The 16,446-nt window shown below is 55.5% G+C and overlaps 1 protein-coding gene across 2 annotated transcripts in view; it reads left to right on the top strand.

Annotated features, from left to right (window-relative positions):
* The first annotated feature begins 15 nt into the window (after window positions 1-15).
* DGAT2 (diacylglycerol O-acyltransferase 2) overlaps window positions 16-16,446 on the top strand; it is a 30,458-nt gene continuing 14,027 nt past the window's right edge. The window contains exons 1-2 of one of the 2 annotated variants that reach the window (XM_014855840.3): window positions 16-294; window positions 13,328-13,456. In XM_014855840.3, coding sequence (XP_014711326.1) covers window positions 255-294; window positions 13,328-13,456 — 169 coding nt within the window. In that variant the 5' untranslated portion in view covers window positions 16-254. The remainder of the gene's footprint in view (window positions 295-13,327; window positions 13,457-16,446) is intronic. The other variant, XM_070490667.1, reaches the window with a different exon arrangement.

Here is a 16,446-nt window from a genome sequence, read left to right as displayed (position 1 = left end):
GCCCCGTTGTGAGGTTATAAAGTGCGGCGCTGCGAGCACTGAACGTCCTGGTCGCAGCCGAGGCTCCGGTTTGGTTTGCTGTTCGGGTCGCCCCGGCCGCGCACCCGCAGCTCCCCGCGCAGCAGCCGCGCCGCGTCGGCGCCGTCCCCGGGCCCCCGTGCTCGGCGCGAAGCCCTGGCCCCGGGGCCGGCGCATGGGCCAGGGGCGCGGGGTAAGGCAGCTTCCCGCACGGCCGTGAGTGCCCCCGCTTCAGCATGAAGACCCTCATAGCCGCCTACTCCGGGGTCCTGCGAGGTGAGCATCGGGCCCAGGCGGCCCGGAGAGAGGGCTCTGATGGAGGGTCTGGGCGATGAGCCGTTCCCGCCGAGGGGTCTGCAGGCCGCGGGGGCTTTCATCTGGGGCTGTGAAGCTGCCAGGTTTTCAGGACAGGATACCATGAAGGGCTCAAAGGCAGGTAGGAGAGTGTGCTCATAATGAGAGTGCTGCTGGAGGACCGGCCGCTGTGCACCTTAAGGTCCTAACCCCTTTTGTTCGGGGAAAGCTTGCCTCTCCCTCCCCCAACCCTCAGCCCACCCCCGAAATCTGGGTCTGGGATGAAAGAAGAATAATCGTTACCTAGTTTGATCCAGGCAGCCTGCCATGGTAGTCAAGTCTGGGCTAATTCTCCACTCTGGCGCTAGTCAATTTTTGCCACCTCTGTTACATCACTTCTCTTCCCCCGGCTTGTTTTCCTCATCTGTGAAATGAGGGTGATACCTCCCACCCCTCGGTAATTAGGGATAGTCTGAGAACTCCTCTCTAGCCCATAGCATTGTTCTGGCCTCTGGCCTTCCCTCCCCTCTCTTCTCTTCTCACCAGCTGGAGCAAGCCGTGAGAGACTGGATGGGGCAGAGTGGCAAGGGTTTTGCAATCCCATGAAACAGCCACCAGACGGGGAACATGCCTGGTTGGGACAGGTGTGCCCACACTGTCCTCTGCCCACACCTGTCCTCCAGCCCAGGCTTGGGAGCCCACGAAGCGGCAACTGTGAGCCTGGCACACTTAAAAAAGAGGGGCCAGAGGACCCGAGGTACTGACCCGTGTGGAACTGAGGCCCTCAGGGAATCGGGCAGAGCTGAGATCAAGCTCGAGAGCTTTTCCCACCCGAGAAAGAGCATCTCTTGAGCACGCCAGGCCTACAGTTGGAGAGACAGATGGGAGGAGGCATGACCTGCCCAAGGTTTCCTTAACAGACGACTTGTCCTGGGGATTAAATACAATCCGAGAGACCCTGGGCTGTGGTCACAACTGTCCTGGTGTGTGTGTCTGTCTTGCTTGAAGCCTCCCTCCTTCCTCTTAAGTCTTTCTGCTGCTTGTTGAACCTCTCCTACTTAGGATTTTTCTTTAGTAACTAACAATCGCCTCCTCCACCCACCTTCATTACAAGAGTAAAATGTAATGATTGGAATTTTGAAAAATACAGAAAAACAGGAAGAGAGTAAAAATTGCTGGTAAATCGACTGTCCAAAGATAGCTTCCTATTAGCGTTTGAGTATATTTCTTTATAATTTTATTTATCCACGTTATGTAAAGTTGAAGGCGTGCCGTAGATATAGTTCTGGTTCCTGTTTTCTCCCTCTTAGTGGTACTTCGTATTTGCTTCTGTTGACAAAATCGCTTCTAATGTTCTAGTGGCTGCAGGGTAACCCACTCTGGAGCTGTCTCAGTTGACCATGTACTGGGCGTTGGTGGTGCTCCCAGTGTGACTGTCGCTGTGATTATCTTCCCCTCTTGGTCTGGGTGCTGCTTATTGCCCTTGGAGAGGTACCAAGCTGCTGTCACCATCTTGGGAACAAGATGCCTGAGCTGTCCTATTCACCTGGTCCAGTAACCTCTGGGAGACCCTTCTCTTACTTAAGAGTGCCCTTCCATCCACTGATGCCCCAAACAGACGAAGGAAGGGTCTTGCCTTTAAGGGCGTTCATGCTTTTAAGGATGCTTTTGTCTCCAGGTAATGGGATGGAGTGCTCTCTGTGCTGCTCCTTCCTGGAGATCCGCCTCTCTCGCCTCTGCTCTCCATAGGCTGTGAGCTGAATCTTCCAGAAGCCAGTGACCCTGACCCTCACAATTTTTACCTAAAGTTTGTTATCCAAGAGGACTTCTAGCGAATGATTTTGACCAAGTTACATAGTAATCATATCAGGAGAATTTCCCCAGGTTGCTGTCAGATCTTGAAAACATTTTTTTTTTTTTTTCAATACTAGCTGCAGGGAGTTCCATCATGGGATGTTGCAAGGGCTGGTATGAAATGCCAACCAGTCCGTTTAGCTCTCTGGGAGCTCCTTTGGTGAAAGAGCAGGTGGGGTAGGGGAGGGTGTGAAAGCAAATTTTGTGTTATCTAGCCATCTGCATTAGGTCTGCTCTCGACATCCTTAGTCTTTGAAGCCACTCCCCAGTGGCCTGGTTTCCCTCTGCAGGTAAGGTTCGTTTGTGGTGAGGTGGTGAGCACCCTGTCAGTGGTGGTATTGAAGGAGAGACCATGGATTCTATGACGGGAAGGCCTGTAATGGGTGAGAGATTGATTCTCGGTGTCTGGTTTCTTGGCCAAAAGAAAAGGCCAGCTGTGGGAGCCATGGGTGGGTGGGTATCTGTTGGGGGAGGCTGGAGTCTGGTGGTATTTTCTAATCTCTGAAGGACTGCCCTGTGACAGGGGTGGAGGCTGCAGAGTTAGGCACATTCACATGCCTCCCTTTGCCCCTGGATGGGAAGCTCTGCAGGTCAGAGCGCTCTGACGCCTGCCTGTGTCCCCACATTCAGCACAGTACCCAGCACAAAATGCTGGCAGCCCCAGTAAAATTCTGAGCTGATTTGTTCCGTGCGGCTCCAAAGAGCAAGGCCAGGAACAGGTGTGGGATGGCAGGGGGCAGGTGTTGATGTAGTAGAGGAATCCTTTCTAACAGCTGTTGAGGACCACAGCAGCCTCCACGGGGGTGAGTATGGAGCTCCCCATCACCGGGGGTATGCAAGCAGGAGCTTGGTAGGGGGTGAAACTAAGAGACTAGATAATTGGGAGCTAACTCTGGAACTGAGGGTTGACAGTCACTAACTCAGTCCTAAATCACAGGAGGAGAGCATCATTCTCATGCTCCCTCTCCCCTAATTTGTAGATTTTACCTCCCCTGCACCACTTCCCCAGCTGCACAGAGGTGCTTTGGAGTTACCTGTGCTTCCGAGGGCTCTGCTGGGCAGGGGAAGGAGGGCCAAGAGTATTATTTTATTGGTAGGCTGGGTGAGTCAGTGGCCAATGTGGAAATCCTGCCCCACCTCCACATTCAGCAGCAAGTATTTGGGTCATAAAATCACAACTATCTATTAGCGCTGGATCTGGCCCAGCCCTCATGTTACAGATGGAACGCTGAGGGCCCCTGAGAGAAGGGACTGGTCCAGGATTATCCAGTTCAGGGTTAGAACCCAGATCCATCTCCCAGTCTGTGACTTGCCTCCTCAAACCTAGAGCAAGGTGTGGGGAGGCGGGGAAGGGCTGAGCACAGGACTGTGGCCATTGTCGTTGCTCAGCAGTTTCCTGAATGAGAGAAGGTTGCCCCCAGTCTCCACGATGGGGGTGGTGCATTTTGCCCCTTCCCAAGGTTTTGGAGGAAGCTCCCCTAGCTTGCCCTGGTGGATGGAGATCCCATGAGTCCCCAGAGCTTTGAGGCCACGTGAACGGCCATTGCCCCATATCATACTTCAGACTTTCTGAACTCCTCTTTGTGGCCGTGAAGCCCCCTGTGAGTAGCCCTGACTGCCTCCCAATTTCATCTCCCACCATGTTGTTCTCCAGAACTGCCAGTGGTCTTCCCGTTCCCCCAGCATCCCCGCTGACCCGGTTCTATCTCAGGGCTGTGGAGGTTGCTGCCCTTCCGCCTAGACCTTTGTGTGGCTGGTTCTCATCACTCAGTCTCCTCTCAGAGCCCTTTTCTGACCTCGCCCTCTGGAGAGCCGCCCCCTGGTTGCCACATCTTGTTTTATTTTTCAGAGTCCTCATCATGACCTAAATTATCGTGTGTAGTTATCTGTTTAGGTAATTGTCTCCTCCATGAGAATGTCAGCCCCTTTGGAATGGGGCCCTGGCCCGTCTTTCTCAGTGTTGTGTTGCTGACATCCAGCACAGCCTGGTGTGCGGTGGGCACTCAGTCAATATTTGCTGAGTGAATGAATCATTAATGGTCCCTCAGCCCTCCTGGGAGCTGCCCCGTCCTCTAGGCAGGAAGCCCTGCTTCCAGCGTCAGTGTGATTCCTCGATCCTTCCTCAGGCCTCCTTGGTGCTCTTGGTGCCGGGGCTGCAGCTGTTTGCTGCCCTGGAGACACCCACAGTCTCATGAGGAGCTGGCTCCAGGACAGAGTGCCAAGTGGGTAGAGCCTGGCTCACCATGGTCTCCTCATCGCTTCCAGGACCTGGAAGCCAGAGAGCCAGGATTCTAGCCCTGCTTTCCCTCTGCGATGTGGCTGGGCAGCTCACTCCCCCTGTAGGGATAATAGGACCAGGAATCTCAGACTCTTAAGCATCTAAGGGTTTGGGTGAACTAGAGTGGAAAGTATTTTGTAAACTAACTTGTGACACTCAAGTTAGTTCTTGTCACTTGTCGTGTGTGACAGGTACAATAGTCTCCAACACTGGAGAGCAGCAGACTCTGCTGCGGGTCATCCAGGAAGGCTTCTCTGTGGTGGGGACGTGGAATGTGGGCCCGTCGGTTTATTGATGGAGCACTTTGTGTGTGTCAGACTCTGCAGCACACAGTTGGTCAGCCTGGCCCCTACTTTTGAGGAAGTGAGATTGGGGGGAAGTACACAGAATGACAGTGTACAGTGATGGACGCAGTGACGAGGAAGGAACACAGGGAACTAGAGGTGAGGGTGTGGCAGCTACATCATCCTGGGGTCAGGGAAGTCTTCCAGGAAGAGGTCCCTTTCCGTGTGCGTATTGAAAGATGAATAGGTATTCGCAAGACAGGCAAGAACATTCAGGTACAGGGAACAGCATGAATAGAGGCATGAGCTTTGGGTGGGAGGGGCAGTCGCACTGTGGGGCCTCCAAGCAGCTAACCTGGGCTGAGGCCCCCGTGTGCTGAGAGGCAGGGACAAGGGAGGCAGAGGATGCTGCATCCAGGCCTGGGGTGGCTCACCTGTGCACATCTGGCGGGAAGATGTGAAAGCTCCTGGGAAAGGAGTCTGGTGCACTCAGAGTTTCTTGATCTCCACCACTTCTGGGGCCTCTGGGCTATGGAGCTGCTGCTGGCAAATTTGGGGGCCTGGGGCTAGGAGTTAGGCCTGGGGTCTGTCCAGCCCCTTCTCTGCTGCTGAACTGCTGTGCCGCCTTAGCAAACCACTGCCTCTTCCTGACCCTCAGTCTCCTCATCTGTAAAATGGGCTAAAGCGTGATAAGAGTATCGCCTCAGGTTGTGGCACAGACCCAGGGAAGCTGAACCCAGGTACCCTTTGGGCAATCAACAGAAGCAGGAAATGTGAATTCCTTTGTTAGAGCAAGTTTAACAGTCCTGAGCAAAGGGCCAGGAACCTAACTCTGCACCCTCTTCCCATGTGACCTTGGGCCAGACTGTGCCCTTTTGGGACCTCAGGCTCCTCATCTGGACAGTGAGGAGGGCTGGATGAGACAGTCCCCTGGGGTTCATTCCAGCTCTGCTGTGGAAATGGGGCTCCAACCCTGCCCCTGACTGCTGCTTGCCCTCAACCTGTCCTTGTGAAAATGGGCTCATGTCCTCCTTGGGGCCCAGTTAAGTGCCCCAGAAGAATCTAGCTCCCCACACTTGCTCATGCATTATGATCAGGGCCTATTTTGAGGATGCCGTGGTGACGTACCCGCAAGCTGGTGGTGTTGCCGTGACAACCCCTCCCACTTTAGTAGCTATTTTTTTTAATGTGTCAGAAGGTGGGGGTGGGGAAAGCGGGCTATTGGGGTCCTCAGCAGTCACCTCCAGGGTCCCAGTTGCAGCTCCAGAGTCTCAGGGACGTGGCATCCTAAGAGCCTCGCTTCGTTGACCTCCCCTCCCAGGACTCAACCCTCCTTCGTGAAAAGCAAATACTTGAAAATCCAGGCCTCTGGGATAGCCCAAAGAGGGGCTTGGAGTCTCTTTAGGGGAGTCTTTGTGAATAAAAAGTCATTAGTAGATTCTAGCAGAGCATAGAAGGCCCAAGTTGTCAGGACCCCAGATTTCAGCTAACCTAACCCAAACCCCTAATTTAGTGCCATTGGGGAAACAGACCTAGAAGGGGAGGAGGCGCCCAGGATCTCAGCATGTCTGTGGATGCTCAGGATGCCCAACTTTCTGGCAGGATCTTACACAGGAGGCCGTGAGGACCAACACGCAGGAATCCACTGAGCCCATGCAGGGTCCTGATGGCCAAGCCAGAAGCTGCCCAGTCAGCACACCCACCATAGCTCTGTGTTGGCTCCCAGTGGCTTGGCTTCCCCTCTGAGCCAGATGTCCAAATGGGCCCTGCTTTAAGGACACCTAACCCTTAAAGAGGAGACTACTGGTCTTTCCAGAAAGGAATTCACCTGTGTTGGGACTAGGTGAATGGTTGGCTAGTTGCCTCGGGCCCCTTAGGCACCAACTGAAGTTGGCGGAGGGAACGGGAGGAGTGGCCAGTGATCTTCTGACCTTCAGGGCAGAGTCCAGGACTCCTTGGCCTGGCAATCCCCGTCCTTCATGGCTCCCTCCCACTGTCTCAACTAGACCCACCCATGCACACAGTCTCTGTGCTCCAGCCTGGCTGAACTACGTGCAGTTGATTCCCCACACTTGTGCTCTCTCTGCCTTCCAGGCCTTCGCAAATGCCGTTTGCTGGACTCCAGTACCCGTACCTGCCTCTTTTTTTTTTTTTTTTTTTTTTGAGGACGATTAGCCCTGAGCTAACATCTGCTGCCAATCCTCCTCTTTTTGCTGAGGAAGACTGGTCCTGAGCTAACATCCATGCCCATCTTCCTCTACTTTATATGTGGGACACCTGCCACAGCACGGCTTGACAAGCGGTGCCATGTCTGTACCCAGGATCCGAATCGGCGAACCCCTGGCCGCTGAAGCAGAATGTGCGCACTTAACCGCTGCTCCACCGGGCCGGCCCCCGTACCTGCCTCTTGTCGGCCTGGCAAACTCTTACTCATCCTTTACATCTCCCCTGACCCATTCCTTCCTCCAGGAAGGCATCCCTGAGAACATCCTCCAGGCCGGGTTGGGGGCCTCCCCTGGATTCCCTGGCCCTGACTGACCCTCAGTGCCTAATTGTTCACGGCCTGTCTCCCCAGCAGGAGCTGGGGTGGGCGGCCCGGGAGCAGAGCTCAGCCTACAGCAGGTGCCAAGGACCCGCATCTCCTACCCTTGTCGAATGAATGTTAATGTTTGGGCTCCGCCCTTCCCCTCCCTCTGGAGACTTCCACTGTTGCCCCTGCCTCTAACCCTGACCGCTCCGGCCAGAGGAGACCCTGCCCTCCTGATTCTGTAGAAAGCTGTTTGACCCTCTGTCATGGCTCAGGTCAGTCAGCCGTTGACTGGGCTTATTGTGGTCCAGGCCCCTTTATTCGACGCCATCCCCTTGAGCATCCAGTCATTCAGCAAACGTTGACCGAGCACCCACTCTGTGCCTGACCCCGTGCTGGGCACAGGGACCCGGATGAACAGGACATGGTTCCTGCAAACAAATGTACACTCTTTCCCATAATGAGAAAGGCTGAGTGTAGGGGTGAGGTAGGGGCACATGGGGGTGCGGGGAGGAAGGCTTCCCTGAGGAAGAGTGGGCCAGGAAGGGCCAGGAAGGCCTCGGGGCCAGCACTCAGTGCCTGGGGGTGCCCAGTCAGTGTGAGGTAGACAACTGACCGGACTGGACCTGGAGGTGACGGGACTCTCCCTCGGGGCACTGCAGGCAGGGCCGAGAGTGTGCGGAGACTTCCTGGAGGGAAGGAGTGTCTGGCTGAGCCTGTGGGGGCGTGCAGAATGCGGACAGCTTCATGTGCAAGGCTTGCGGGAGCGCAGCCCTCGAGTGGGACTCTAAAATCAGCAGGCGTGCCTGTCCAGAGCTGTGCCCGGCCCTCTCATCACACGTGTGGACTCCCATTGGAAGGTGCTTGGGGGCCTGGAGGGGAGCTTGCCTTGAAGAAGTGGAGTCTCCTTGGCACTTGGCCCAGCTTCCTGGACCTCCCTGGGCCTGGAAGGGTCTGGCAGGGTCCGTATGTCCATCTCTCCGCCTCTGTGCAGACTTGTACCCGGCCCTTTGGAGTAGCTTAGGGCGACTTCCTCACTGTCCACTTGGCAGCTGGTGGCCCAGGGCAGAACTTAGGTCCAAGTGGGCCCAGGAGTGGCACCCTTGGGGGTGGGGACATGACCAGGATGACTTCCCCACTCAAGGAGCCCCTACAGGCTGCCCACATCTCTGTGACCTCACTGGCATCTTTCTAGCTCTCTGGCAGATGTGCCAGACTCTCTTTGTCCCTCTTCCGTAAGTTGTTTAGATTCCTCGCGACGATCCTGGATCATGACTAAGGAGGACACTGAGTCTCAGACAGGGGAGGTGGCTTTCCCAGTCTCACAGCAGGTAAGAGTCAGAGCCAGGGTTGGAATCCCAAGTCTGCTGGCGCCAACACCTCTGCTCCAAGGCAGGACGGAGGGTGTTGTACCCATTAGACAGGAGAGAACACTGAGGCCCGCTTGATAACTTTCCGGCATTCATGTAGGTCTTTACTCTTTGTGAAGCTCTTGCCTATATATTATCTCATTTAATTCTCACAACAATCTGGCGAGGTAGGTATTAGCTCAACTCTCCAGATGAGGAAATTGAGGCTTGCACAGGAAGTGACTCACCAAGGCTGTACTTCCTGTGAGTTAGGGGCCAGGTTCTCCTGATGCCCAGCCTCCTGTCCTCTGCGCCTTCTCCAGGCTGGCGCACCCCCTCCTGGTGATGCTGGTGGTGAAGGTAGGTGGGTGGAGGAAGCCGTGCAGGCCATCCGGGGGTATGACCCATGGCTGCCCGTGTGTGCCCCTGCCTCCCGGTGGAGGCCAGCCTTGCTCAGTGCCTCCTCTCCATGCACGGGTCAGAGTACCCTTTCTCCTCTCTCGAGCTCATTACCTCAAGTTATTTTTCTCCATGGCGCTCATCGCTGCCTGACGTCACACCCCCTACCTTTACCTAAGCCCCTAACAGGTGAGGCTTCATCTGCCAGGTTGGTGCTATTTCCCTGGTGGCTAGTGCAGTGCGTGGCGCCTCCTAAGTGCTCCTTGCTTCAAGTCTTGTCTCTGTCCTGCCCACCTCCTCCAGAAGGCCACTTTTCGACCCCTTTCCAGCTCCTCTTTTCTCAGCTTCTGGTTTGGGTAGACGTGAACCCCCATTGCTGTGTTGAGTGTTCTGTGTTGGGGCCTGCCTCTTTCTAACTCCCTGAGTTTGTCCCCTTAATCACAATGCCCACTCTCCTCCCCTTCGCCTCCAACGTCTTGTCTTCAGGGCCTCGTTGCTTCCTCGGAGCCCCCCTGCCACCACCCTCACTCTGCTCTCTCTTCTCCAAACACATAATGCTATGTCTGCTCATTACACCCCTTCCCACTCTGTTCGATGGGAGAAGCAATGGCGCTGGCTACCGTTTAATCCCCTAACGAATGCCAAAGGCACCTGACACACGTGTTTTTCATTTAATCTTCGCAACAACCCTGTGAGGTGGGGACTATTCTCATTTTGCAGATGAGAAAACTGAAGCTGAGAGAGGCTGAGTGACTTGCTCAAGGTCACAGAGCCACATAGGGGCAGAGCTGGCCCAGGGCCCTTTCTCAGATTAAGGTGATTAGAGCTCAGACTGTGCCCCCTCAGAGGAAGCCCAGGAAACCCTGGTTTCGTCAGCCCTAGGTGCCACCTTCCTGGCCACCCTGCTATCAGCTGTTGGGCAGGCAGGCGTCTGGAGACACCCACCCCCACCCCGAGCTGGGCCCTGGGACCGAGGGTGGTCTGGCCCACTGCTGCGGGCGGCTCTGGCTTCGCCCTCACAGCAGGAGCTGGACTTGTGGGAGCCTGTGGTTGGGGGCTCACATTCCTTGCACACCGGTCTGCAGGAGGATGTCCCCACCAGACCTGAGGCATAGTTTAGGGCAGAGCAGTCAGCCCCCCAAGCCGTGAGTGTGTTCCTGAAGTCTGGGTGTGGACTGGCTTGTGTCGCGGGGTCAGCCTTCAGTAGCGTGGCTTCATGGAAATGATGGGACTCAGAGCCCAAATACCTGCCTTGACTCCCGGCTCCCCTGGATCCTGCCCTCAGGCAGGTGGTTTCTCCTCTCCTCAGTTTCCATCTCTGTGAAATGGGCTTGCCCAAGCCTGCCTTGTCTACTTCATAGGGAGTGCTGTGGGACAGTGACAGGAGGGGATTCCTTCCTGGGAGTAAGAGAACTGCTCTGGGGCCCCTGGCAGCTCCACTGCCTCGGCCCTCCCTAAGTCTAGGAGCAGATGAGCTATGTAAATTAAAGGGTGCCCAGGAGCAGCTGTTTTCATTGGACATTGGGAACTTTTCTTCACAGGACTAGCGAAGTTACTCTGTGGCCTGTCGTCTTTCCCTCCATGAAAAAAAGACACCTGTAGGTAGTGACTTGTATTCTCATCACAGCTGGGGAAACTCTTGCTCAGGGAGGGCGGAGAGGCTCTCTCCGCGACCCCATCTCCGGTGGCCTCAGGGATGGGGCAGGGGCCTTCCTGTCGGGCAGCTCAGTCTGACTTGGCCATCCAGGCCTTCACCTGCCTCTGGGGCTTGTGGGTTTGTTCGTTCGTGCAGTAAACCTCTATGAGCTCCTTCTCTCACCAGACTCTGGGCAGGGCTCTGGGCACATGGATGAACCAGGTACCAGCCCCGGCACCCAGGAGTCGCTGGCAGAGGAGGATGACCAAGTAAATAGACACCGGCCGCAGTGGGACTGGCACAGAGGGGGCAGGGTGCCAAGGGAGCAGGTTGGAGCTGAGACTCGGCTGGATGCTGAGGCTCCTGCTGGCCCCACCCAGGACTTGGAGACAGGCTGGGTGTGAAGGTGGTGGCAGTGGTGGCATCTGATTGCAGCGCTGGCATCCATGCCAACTTCTGCTGGACCCCTCCCAGCCACAGCTGGGGCAGAGAGGTGCTGACAGCTGGGTGGTGAGGTCTAGCAGCGGCCTAGGGGTGTTCAACTGAACCTCCACTTACCGTCTGCTGGGCACCTGGAGATGGCGAGTCTCTAGGTATACCCTCAGGAGGGTGGACACCAGAGTCCCAGCAGTCGAAGAGGTTGTAGAGTTCATCCTTCCTACCCCCATTTTATAGATGGGGAAACTGAAGCCCAGAGAGGTGAAGTGACTTGGCTGAGGTAACACACGAGTCAGTGGCAGAACTGGGACTGGAACCCCAAGGCTTGCTGCCACTCCCTGCACAGGATGCCTGCTCCTAGCCCCCCACTCTGAAGGAAAACAGGTCATTCATTTTCCCCTGTCTCCCCCCAGCCTTTCCCCACTGTCTTGTACGGAGAAGAGAGAAGAAACCTGGGAGGACCTGCAGCATAGGGATGGAACACAGGACTGGAATTTGAGTCCAGTTCTGCCTCCCTCTGGCTGAGTGACCTTGGCCATGTCACTTCCCTGAGCCGCCTTTATCACTATCAAAATGGGAGTGATGATGCCAAACTCACAGGCCTGGTGGGGAATCAGGGTGTCTAGGGAAGTGCTTTGTGCCCCAAAGCTTCACGGACACATGGGCAGCATACCTGTCACCCAGCCCTGTGGGGAGGGAGCCCAGGGGCCTGAGGAACTGCCTGAGCAGAGACCTCCCCTTCCTCTCGCTCAGCAAACCTTTCTGAGTGTTCATTCTGGACCAGGCCACTGGGGACCCAGAAGTGGATCAGACCCAGGCCATGCCCTGGGGACATGGCCGTGAGTCCTCACAGTCTTGCCTGGGGTCACATAATGTGTGGAACCAGGGTTTGAACCTGAGTCTGGCTCCTCTGCTGTACCAGGCCCCTTCCCTCTGATCTGTTAGACCAGCTAAAGGGGACAGGACGGGCCTGTCTGCCTTGAGGCCTGGCATTATCTATGTGCCTCCTAAAAGTCAAAGCAAGGGTTATTTCCTTTCTAAACTCTGCTGCGACCTTGTTGCTCTGCAGATTTTGAAGAAACGCAAAGGCTTGAGTGTAAGCCCCGAAGCTCCTGCCCCGTCCCCTCCCAGCAGTAGGCCAGGGTGAAAGGTCATGAGACCCTCAAGGACAAGACTGTGACTCTCGTGCTTGGGGCCTTGCAGAGTGGGTGGTGTGAAGGAGTGTCTGCCCGGCACACACTGGGCAGTCAGTGAAGATGTGATGAGTGAGGAGCGTGCGGTTAGGGCTCAGCAGATGGGGGCGTTTGGAGCGGCCCGCTCCTTTGGTCCAGCTGCCAGGAGGAACGGGGTATGGACTAAGGGCCTTGCCCGTGCTGTTCCCCGGTGCTGCCTCTTCTGCAGTCACCAGGCCTTTTGGTCCCACTGCTCATCAGCTGCTGGAGTCCAGGGCGTCATCCTGGGGGCACAGGCACAGAGCCAGTTAAATGGGCACATCTTGTGCTAACTTCTAGGCTTGGCACTTGCTTGGTAGCGACCATAATTGCAGCCTCCGTGCCCCAGGCTTCCCAAAGTTCCCTGGCCACTGGGTCCTTTGGGGAAGCAAAGCCCCTGCCTGATTCCTCTCTGGGCTGCAAACTTTGGGCACTGAGATGAAGCTCAAAGTGTCGCTCTCTCTGAAGGTGGTCGTGGTGGTGATATTGATGGTGTTGGGGTGGAGGCACAAGGGCTCAGCACCCTGGGGCAGGGTGTCAGCCCTGGCGATAAGAGGGGTGGGGCAGGGATTGGGGGTGCTCAAAGTACACTTGGAGAAAAAAACATTGCACATGGGATGTTGAACCTCTGTCCTTGGCCTCACAGACACACATAGCAAAGATTAAATATTTGTACTGGGTCCAGATAAAGAATGAGGACAGGAGTTTGATTGGGGTGGAGGGGAGGGAAGAGAACTGGCAATTATGGAGAGCTCTCCCTGGGCCCTTTGGATACCTCATTTGGTTTCCAAATGACCCTAGGCGGGGACACCATTCGCATTGGGTATATATAGAAACTGGAGCACAGGGAAGCATGTGAACAGCCCAGAATTACAAAGCTGTTGGGTGGCCGGGCTAGGATTTGAACCCAGGGCTGCCTGATTTTGTGGTCCAGGCTCCTGTCACACCTGGGAAGGTGCCTGTGGGAGGTGGGTAGGTATCGGGGACTCTAAGGCTGGAGGCAAGGGTGGCAGGAGGCTGACGCTCCCCTCTGCTGCAGGCACTGGCTCCAGCATCCTCTCCGCCCTCCAGGACCTCTTCTCCATCACTTGGCTCAACAGGTCCCAGGTGGAAAAGCAGCTACAGGTCATCTCGGTGCTGCAGTGGGTCCTGACCTTCCTCGTGATGGGTAAGCCAGGGCGCCGAGGGCCAGGGTCAGTGTGATTCCGTGGGAGCTGGTGGTGTGTTCCCATTTTACACATAGAGAAGCTAAGTAACTTGTCCTAGTCACACTGGTTTGAATCCAGGTCTGTAGGACCCCCAAAGCCTGTGCATTTCCCCCGTGCCACCCTGCCTACCAACGAAGATTTCCCAGCAGGTGTGCTTCTTTGTCTCAGGGGCTGTGGTGCCCGACTCCATCACAGACCAGCTCTGTGACCTTCCACAGCTTCCCTGAGCTCTCTGGAAGTTAGTTTCCTTGTTTCAAGTGGAAGGAAAATGCTGCCGACTTCATATGGCATTTGTGGGGATTGAAGAAAAGAAGCACAGGGCCTGGTCGTGGTGGGCCCCCATGACATGGGAGCTGCCGGGAGAGGTGCCCTTAGATCCCGCTCCCACCCCTCACCCACCCTCCACGGAACACCGTCCCCAGCTGCTTCCCACGGCCCGATTAGTGTTTACCCCCTTCTCTCAGCATCTCCCACCTAGTGCTCTGGTTGGACTCAGAATGGGAAAGAAAATGACATCTTAATCTTTGCCCATTTTGTTTGAAAATTTAGTATTTCCTTCTTTACATATAGAACAGAGCACAGTAACATTAGCAGTACCTGCCGACAGTTCTGGCTTGGTGCCTCATTCCCTGGGTTGCCATCCAGACCAGGGTCAGGACGTCAGGGATTGTCTGGGAGGAGGGTCGGGCCTGTGCCTGGGCCCACCCCTGCTCTCCCAGCAGCCTCTTCTCTTCCTGAGGCCCCTGTGTCCTCAGCAGAGTAGGTGGCCTCCCCAGCACTTTGGGGCAGACAGACCTGCTTGTTCCAGTGCTGTGGGCAGCCCACCCCTCAGGATTGTCCAGCCCAATGGGGACCACCAGGAGTCACTAAGGCCTTGATGAGCAGCCGTCCTTCCACTCGGCCTGGGGGCCTCTGAGACCCCACTGCCAGGGCAGCTCTGTGCTGCCCTCCCGCCCTTTGCAGGGCAGAGGCATGGGCCAGGGGTGCTATTTCTCAAGCCCCACCATGGACCAGGCACTGGACTTGGCTTTTCTTGACTTCCTTCTTCCCAGGTGAGGAAATGCAAACTGGTGGAGGTCCAGTGACTCTGAGACTGTGAAGCTCATTAAGTGGCATAGTTGGGAATTGAGCGGAAGCCCACAGCGCTTTCCGAGGAGCCCAGAATGAGTGGAGCTGGTCTGAACCAGCCAGTCTTCACCTTTAGGCCCAAGAGTGGGCTCTAGTCGGGGGGGGGGGGGTCTATGAACCCCTAAAATTAGGTGCAGAATTATTGATGAGAGTATGTCCACATTTTTCTGGGGTGAAGAGCAATTGCTATCCTCAGATTTTTATGGCCTCAAAAAGATAAACACTGGTCTGGAGAACAGAGCAGGTTAGTCTGGCTCCCTCAGGGCTCAGACCCCCAATTTGTCCTGCATTCAGTCACCTATTAGAATCCTGGGGTCGAGAGCACAGTGCAGCCCCCTCCATTGTCAGATAGGGAGCAGTAGGGGCAGAGCCTTGCCTAGAGTCACATGAGAAGCATGTGGTGGGGCCAGGACAAGACCCCATGGACTCCAGCCTCCCAGCCCCCTGCCTAGGCTGCTGCACCAGCTCCCTTAGTCCCCGTTGGCACTGAGAAGCCACCACTACCCCTGTCTTAGTGGGTCAGAACTTGGCTGTTGGGGAGCTGAGCAGCTGGTAGAACCCCAACCATGCAGCACACGACCGGGTCTGGCCCCCTGCTGTAGGTTAACAATCCACCAAGCCCAACCACAGCCCAGAAACTGGTCCAGCATCTTCCCAACGCCCTTTCTTAGAGGGAGCCAAGCCTGGTTGGGCTGACAGGACTCCCGTGCTGCTGCTGAGATTATTGCCCTGAGCAGCCCAGCCGCTCCCTCCCACCACCACCCAGATCTGCTGTCTGAGGTTTGCCTGGTGTTGCAAAGGCTGCTGTGGGCCAGTCGGCCTCCCTCTGGAACAGAGTGACCCTTCACTATTTTTGGGCCATGGGACCCTCTGGTATTCTGGTAAAGGCTATAAACCTTTCTCAGTGTTCTTAAATGTGTGATACAAAATACATTGGATTCCAGAGTAACCCAATGATACTGAAATATAAACATGCACACATTAAGAAGTTGAGTTAGATATATAGTAACACATGCTTTTTTATTAGTGCATTAAATAAAAAGACTCAGCAGCAGGCGTAATCATTATCATAATTCTTAAGTAATGATGAGAATAAGTGATTTTTCAAGCTGTCTGCGACTGCTGTAAATGCGATGTGTTGTTTTCTGTCGATGTCACAGTCAGCAGGTACTGCTATACTGCTGTGCTCTGTTACATTTGTAAAGGAAGGAAATACTAATAGATTTCCAGAAGAGATGGGTGAAGATTAAGATGTCATTTTTTCTCCCGTCCAAGACCACAGATCCCCAGATGGGACACTTATCAGTGTGTCACGTCCTCTTCTCGTCTCTTGTAATCTTCCCAACACCCCGTAAGGAAATCGAGGCTCAGGGATGGGCCTGGCCAGGGAGTGGCAGGGCCGGGGCCTCCTGGAAGAACGCATCCATGCTCTTCACGGGCCCACTGCTGCCTCCCTACCACTGAGCGAGCCACACGCCGCCCGGCTGACGGGCCTCGGGGATCAGAGTTTTGAGTCCCAGACTTCCCCATGGAGGAGATGATTGTGAAGGTGGTCCTGAACTGTCCCCATTGGGAGCCAGCCGGGTCCACAAGGTGTTTGCCTCTCCTGGACCCAGTGGCGGTAGTTGCTGCTGCAGCCCCACGAGGGTGGAGTGGGAGCCCATTGTTCAGAGGGCAGGGGTTAGGCTCTGAGAAAGGAAGGTTGTTTGATGGGTTTAGTTCATTTTTTTGCTCAATAAATCTTTCCTGTGTTGGTTGCTGGGGCTGGAGAGGTTAACGTGCCCTGCTTCCAGCTCCTGAGGAGCTCGGGATGAAGGGCTGT

The sequence above is a fragment of the Equus asinus genome, chromosome 20 (genome assembly GCF_041296235.1).
Source record: "Equus asinus isolate D_3611 breed Donkey chromosome 20, EquAss-T2T_v2, whole genome shotgun sequence".
In the NCBI taxonomy this organism is placed as follows: domain Eukaryota; kingdom Metazoa; phylum Chordata; class Mammalia; order Perissodactyla; family Equidae; genus Equus; species Equus asinus.
The sequence above is the reverse complement of the archived record's forward strand: the minus strand, read 5'-3'. Positions and strand labels throughout refer to the sequence as shown.